General features: G+C 54.7%; 1 protein-coding gene across 1 annotated transcript, besides 5 other annotated features; it reads right to left on the minus strand.

The window, feature by feature from the left end:
* Nucleotides 1-2,430: a sequence feature (areas merged during assembly that could not be assigned to a particular haplotype. This can correspond to areas where the two haplotypes were merged or to regions with more than two copies in the genome that were merged during assembly.).
* Nucleotides 1-6,269, minus strand: Tc00.1047053510649.24 (membrane associated protein, putative; the record flags this gene model as incomplete). Its single annotated transcript, XM_799498.1, has 1 exon — nucleotides 1-6,269. A coding segment is annotated over one exon (6,269 nt), but the record flags the coding sequence as incomplete, so codon positions are not given.
* Nucleotides 2,431-3,574: a sequence feature (haploid, Esmeraldo-like haplotype).
* Nucleotides 3,575-3,766: a sequence feature (haploid, non-Esmeraldo-like haplotype).
* Nucleotides 3,767-4,589: a sequence feature (areas merged during assembly that could not be assigned to a particular haplotype. This can correspond to areas where the two haplotypes were merged or to regions with more than two copies in the genome that were merged during assembly.).
* Nucleotides 4,590-6,269: a sequence feature (heterozygous, non-Esmeraldo-like haplotype).

Below are 6,269 nucleotides of genomic sequence, written 5' to 3' on the forward strand. Positions count from 1 at the left end.
CTTCACCAGCGTGCTTGTTCTTACCCTGCTCTTTCTTTTCTCTCTCCAGCAGGTACTGTGAGACGGAGAGACGGCGCTGCACGGAGAGAAACAAGGGATCCACGTCGTAACGGTACGTCACGCCGGAGTTCCCGCAGCTCTGGTTAGAGTCGCTCTCGTACCGTGTGTCGTAGTCCTGCGACGGTGCCCTAAAGTATTCCTCCTCTCGACGGGCCTTCTCAAACAAATCATCAAACTGAAACTCAATGAAACGTCCTGCCAGGCGAAGATCACGCGTCTTTGACTCCGCCACAGACACCAACGCGTTGGCAGTGAGTGACTTCATTCGTGCGAGAGATCGGTTCCACTTGAAATACGACTGACTCATAAAAAAAAATGTTCGCCCGGCAATGGAGCGGACGTGCTGAGAACAACTACTCATGAGGCGAAAGGTGAGCAGCACTATGCCGCTACTCATTCGCGCAGTCCGACTGATGATCTCCGGGAACAACGAGCAAACAACCTCAAACAGGGCGCTGGAACCAATTTGTAGTGCCAACGTGGAGTTTCCCAGATGCACAAGATTCTCGAGCGTAATAAAAAAAGGATAAACCACAACGTTTGCCCTATCGTTGCGCAGCGTCCGCAAAATGTGCGGAATATACTCAAGAAAAATGCTGCACATTCGCGATCCCATGGCCGTCGAAAATGTCGACATGCGTGCATCCCACTCCCGCAATTCCTTCGCTGTATTCTTCCCTCCGCGAAACTCGGACTTGTCGGTGCCTGCGCTGTAGCGAAAAAGGGACTGCGCATCGGTCATAAGACTCATGAAACCGGCAAAGACCTTGCTGTCCTCCTCCGTCAACAGCCACTGGCGTAGGACCTCCCGAGAGGTGTAATACGTGATCCACAAGATGCTCACGACAAGTTGCCTCTGATCAACTGCAGCAACAGTGCCTTCTACCTTTTCGCACAACTGCATGTACGTCTTCCATTGCAGCGACAGCGGCCGCAGTAACGAGAAGAGTTGGGAGGCCAACCACCGAAGGTTTACGGCCGGGATGCGTGGATTATTCGCAAGGCCGCAGAGGAAGGCGTAGAGCATTTCTGCCGCCTCCGCCCTTGTGTCGCGATCCCTGTGAACTAACAGGCGTGACATGGCGTCCACAAAAATACGGGTAAAAAAGATGGGCTTTTCGTGGCCCGATAAAGGCAGCATCCATCCCACAACATCCGGATCCTCCATCGTAATTTTTAAGAAGGCACACAGCCCCTCCATTTCACCACGTTCCTCAAAGAACTTTACGACAGACTGATAAATCTCCAACAGATGGCCCCGATCGCAGTAGTTACCGAGGTTGCGCAAAAACAACGCAACTCGTCGCACCAAGATTCCGCCAACCGTGAAGCCACCAAGCACGTCAAGCACTTCGGTGCAAAGTTTCCTTATTAGCGTATAGAAGCTGGGATGAAACAGTTCCGAGCGCGATGTATTTGGGTTCTCCAAAGCCATTAAATAAATGGAACGCAGTATGACATCAAACAGATACCAAGAGAGGTCCGCCATCTGTTTCTTGACATTCCTTTGCAGTGGTGTATTACCCTTGGATTTATTCTCGGTATCTGAAGCCCCATCTGATGTGGGTTTCACTGCTGGACCACTCGAAGCATGTCTTGTCTGAGTCAACAAGTTCAGCCACGCCTCCGCAACCCCTGCATACAGACGGTATCGTTGCCCACTATACAATACATTATTTGACAGATGATGATACAAGACTGTTGTCACAGAAGTCCGTATGTATCCGGGCGCTGTTGGTTGTCCCTGGCGCCGTCTTGACGCCTGCGTCGAAACGTCATACTCCTGGGCCCTGAATGTCATGTCAACCAACACGTCCAAAGCTGCAGTGCGGCAGTCCAAACTTACATGGGACGAAGGAGAACTGACAAGTGCAAGGCTGAAAAATGACAGAAACGGGAAAAAGGCGAGAATCTCTGCAAGTGGCAGTTTCCGCATCAGGGCAATGATCTTGGCGTGCGCCCCATCATCTCTGGCGGCTACACCCGCCGACAATTTACCCGAAACTGCAAGCACATTGTCGTTTTGTGAGATGCTCTTTAATGCAGGTGTTGCTCCTCTCAAAACGCCCGCAATAAGTTCATTTGAGGCATGCACAGATGTACGTGTTTGCGTTGAGGCATTTAAAACAGGAATGCCGTTATTCAGCAGCGCCGATGAAGGTGCCTCAGGGAATTTCTTCAGATATCCCCCGGCTGCAATCACCACGGCCTGCTCAGCTGAGACAAAATTAATAGACCAATCCTGCTTCACACGCACCACACCATTCCGACATATGGGGAATGCTGCATAACCGATTTTGTAAAGTCTCTGTTGACCCGGCGTTGGGGGATTTTTCTTTTGGTAAGAAGCGTATAGCGTAATGAAAATGTGGTGCGCATCCGTCAAAAAAAGTGGCAGTTGCAGCTTGAACTCATCATTCAACTCGAACTCCAGGCAGTTATGGATCGTTGAGCTCCACGCGGAGGTCTCAAGTCTCTTTCCCGACAATCCACGTCCATATATCAGCGGCAGCCCTTCCTCGCCAAGAGACACGTCTTGATCCTTCACGCATATTTGCATCAGGTACGTGCGGTGTGTATTCGGCACCTTACGAAGGACGCCCACGTTTATAATCTTCACCTTTTTCAAGCGAAAGTAGTAGACGTTGTGGTAGGCGTTAAAAAAGCCAGAGTTGAGGATGGGGATGGCGCAGGGAACATACCGGTAGGTTTCTGCCCGAGCCCCAGGAATATCAAGGTCTAAAAGACTCACCATCGTTTCGTTCTCCTCTGGAAGCGGCTTGTCGTGCTGTGAAGGGAATGCCACCTCGTGTGATGTGCACTCCGATATCGTAAACTCTAACTCAAAGGGAACAGTGCGAAACGTGTTTCTCGACTTCTCATCGTCCAGAAGTTTGCAAAGCTGAGTATCACAAACGGACTTCCGGTACAATTTTTGTATCGAAAGAGTGACAGAACGTGAGTTCGAATCCTGCTGGCAGTGCACAAACCCCCAGCCCAACTCCTCAAGCACATCCGAGGTAATAGCCAGAAGTTGTGTCTCCTGCTTCATTTGGATGACATGTTGGTTTTTGTACCGATCAGGCCTCGTGTATAGATCAACGTAATTGTCATAGTCCTCGCTGGCAGGGCGAAAGGCATGCACGACAAGGTGGAGTGAACTCATAAACTCCCGCGGAATAAAAGCCACAACTTGATTTCTCCGACTCAGCTCCTGGCGCTCCTTGTGGGGGTAGAAGATGTCAACCGCCGAATGAAAGAAAAATGTCTCGGATACTTTCAACCGACTGTTGCTTGTTATACTGAAGAATGCCAAGGAGAGAATTACCGGATCAACGTCACTCCCGTGAATGTCAATCATGGGGCCACCAATTTTGGTGCACTCTACTCGCAATGGGACACCACCGGCAAAGACCTTCACGGCGGTGGTCGGTTTTCCCGCATCAATCTCACTGACCCAAATGTCGTTCGCGGTTGGACCAGTCGTGTGCGTCCTCTGCCGCTGTAACTTCTTGTCGCCGGATTCGAGGAGGTTGAAGGAGCGGCCCCGGGTCCTCTCCCAAACTTGTATGGGATCCCCAAAAGAAACCCTGGCGAGGGCCCTGTTCACTGCCGTATTCGTTGGCCCTGTGAGGAGCTCCCGCTCCGTTATCACACACTCCGAAGACGCATTGTGCGGAAGATCCTCGTCGTCAAACGTGACGGAGGGATCCTGAACAAGCTCGCTCTCAAAGAAACAATGCACCCTGCTCAGCGGACGCCGGTTCGGATCACCGTGCCGCTCTCTTTTTGCCACCTTCGTCTGGCGCGGAATGGAGCTGGAGACAATGACTTGCTTCGCGCAAAAAAAGCCGAGCTGCACACTCGCAGCAGAAAGGTCACCCTCAGGCCTCTCCCCGGGAGGAAACAAGCAGCGACCAGGCTCACGAATCGTCTCGTACCGATGGCACTCGATACGACGGCAGCGCAATTCAGCCTCCGTGAGGCCAAGTCGCTTCAACTCCTGCGAAGCATATTCCTCAAAGAGTTCATATGGGGGATTCGCGGCAGAAAGAACATCCGTCGCACTACCCGTCATACCAGAGAGAATGCCATTATCATTTTCAACCTGAGAAACAACACTGTTATTGGTACAACTTCCGTTGGAGATCGTTTCGTACTCGTCGTCGGAATCACCGCCAACTTCCTCCTCAGCTTCCCCTGACGGTACCAAAGAGCGTTCGGCCGGGGCAACCAGCTTTGACCTCCCCTCGGTTACTCCTCCCATAGTTAACACAACATCATTAGAGTTGAGGGCACGCTCCTCAGCCTCTCGTTGAGCACGCTCCTCGGCCTCTCGTTGGGCACGCTCCTCAGCCTCTCGTTGAGCACGCTCCTCGGCCTCTCGTTGGGCACGCTTCTCAGCCTCTCGCCGTGCACGCTCCTCGGCCTCTCGTTGAGCACGCTTCTCAGCCTCTCGTTGGGCACGCCTCTCAGCCTCTCGTTGAGCACGCCTCTCAGCCTCTCGTTGAGCACGCCTCTCAGCCTCTCGTTGGGCACGATCCTCAGCCTCTCGTTGGGCACGCTTCTCAGCCTCTCGTTGAGCACGCTCCTCAGCCTCTCGTTGGGCACGCTTCTCAGCCTCTCGTTGGGCACGCTTCTCAGCCTCTCGTTGGGCACGCTCCTCGGCCTCTCGTTGAGCACGCTCCTCAGCCTCTCGTTGAGCACGCTCCTCAGCCTCTCGTTGAGCACGCCTCTCAGCCTCTCGTTGAGCACGCTCCTCAGCCTCTCGTTGGGCACGCTCCTCAGCCTCTCGTTGGGCACGATCCTCAGCCTCTCGTTGGGCACGCTCCTCGGCCTCTCGTTGAGCACGCTCCTCAGCCTCTCGTTGGGCACGCCTCTCAGCCTCTCGTTGAGCACGCTCCTCGGCCTCTCGTTGGGCACGCTCCTCGGCCTCTCGTTGGGCACGCTTCTCAGCCTCTCGTTGAGCACGCTCCTCGGCCTCTCGTTGGGCACGCTCCTCGGCCTCTCGTTGAGCACGCTCCTCAGCCTCTCGTTGGGCACGCCTCTCAGCCTCTCGTTGAGCACGCTCCTCAGCCTCTCGTTGAGCACGCTCCTCGGCCTCTCGTTGGGCACGCTCCTCGACCTCTCGTTGGGCACGCTTCTCAGCCTCTCGTTGAGCACGCTCCTCAGCCTCTCGTTTAGCACGCTCCTCAGCCTCTCGTTGGGCACGCTTCTCAGCCTCTCGTTGAGCACGCTCCTCGGCCTCTCGTTGGGCACGCTCCTCGGCCTCTCGTTGAGCACGCCTCTCAGCCTCTCGTTGGGCACGCTTCTCAGCCTCTCGCCGTGCACGCCTCTCAGCCTCTCGTTGAGCACGTTCTTCGGCCTCTCGTTGGGCACGCTCCTCAGCCTCTTGCCATGCTCGTTCTTCGGCCTCTTGCCGTGCACGCTCCTCAGCCTCTCGCCGTGCACGCCTCTCAGCCTCTCGTTGAGCACGTTCTTCGGCCTCTCGTTGAGCACGCTCCTCAGCCTCTCGTTGAGCACGCTTCTCAGCCTCTCGTTGAGCACGCTTCTCAGCCTCTCGTTGAGCACGCTGCTCAGCCTCTCGTTGAGCACGCTCCTCAGCCTCTCGTTGGGCACGCTCCTCAGCCTCTTGCCATGCTCGTTCTTCGGCCTCTTGCCGTGCACGTTCCTCAGACTCTTGCCGTGCGAGTTCCTCAGCCTCTTGCCGGGCACGCTCCTCAACCTCTCGCCGGGCACGCTCCTCAGCCTCTCGCCGGGCACGCTCCTCAGCCTCTCGTTGGGCTCGTTCTTCGGCCTCTTGCCATGCTCGTTCCTTAGCCTCTCGCCGGGCACGCTTCTCAGCCTCCCGCCGTGCTCGTTCCTCAGCCTCTCGTTGGGCTCGTTCCTCAGCCTCTCGTTGGGCTCGTTCCTCAGCCTCTCGCCGTGCTCGTTCCTCAGCCTCCCGCCGTGCACGCTCCTCGGCCTCACTTTGTGAACGTTTTCCATTTTCTTCTTGCGTGCTTTCGCCGTATTTTACTGTAGATGAGGGTTCAATCCCGAAGGCAAGCGATATATTTTGAGAGCTCGAATAATGAGTTGTTTGCTCGTTGTTGATCCGCTCTTGCTGTTTTGCTTGCAATCTACGTTCTATTTCTGCTTTAATGGCATCCTCCTCTTTTTTTTCTAGCTGGTCGTCAATGGGAAAAATTTCAAAGGGTGGAGGCAGG

This window comes from Trypanosoma cruzi, genomic scaffold, assembly GCF_000209065.1.
Source record: "Trypanosoma cruzi strain CL Brener 1047053516805 genomic scaffold, whole genome shotgun sequence".
NCBI classification, from domain to species: Eukaryota; Euglenozoa; class Kinetoplastea; order Trypanosomatida; family Trypanosomatidae; genus Trypanosoma; species Trypanosoma cruzi.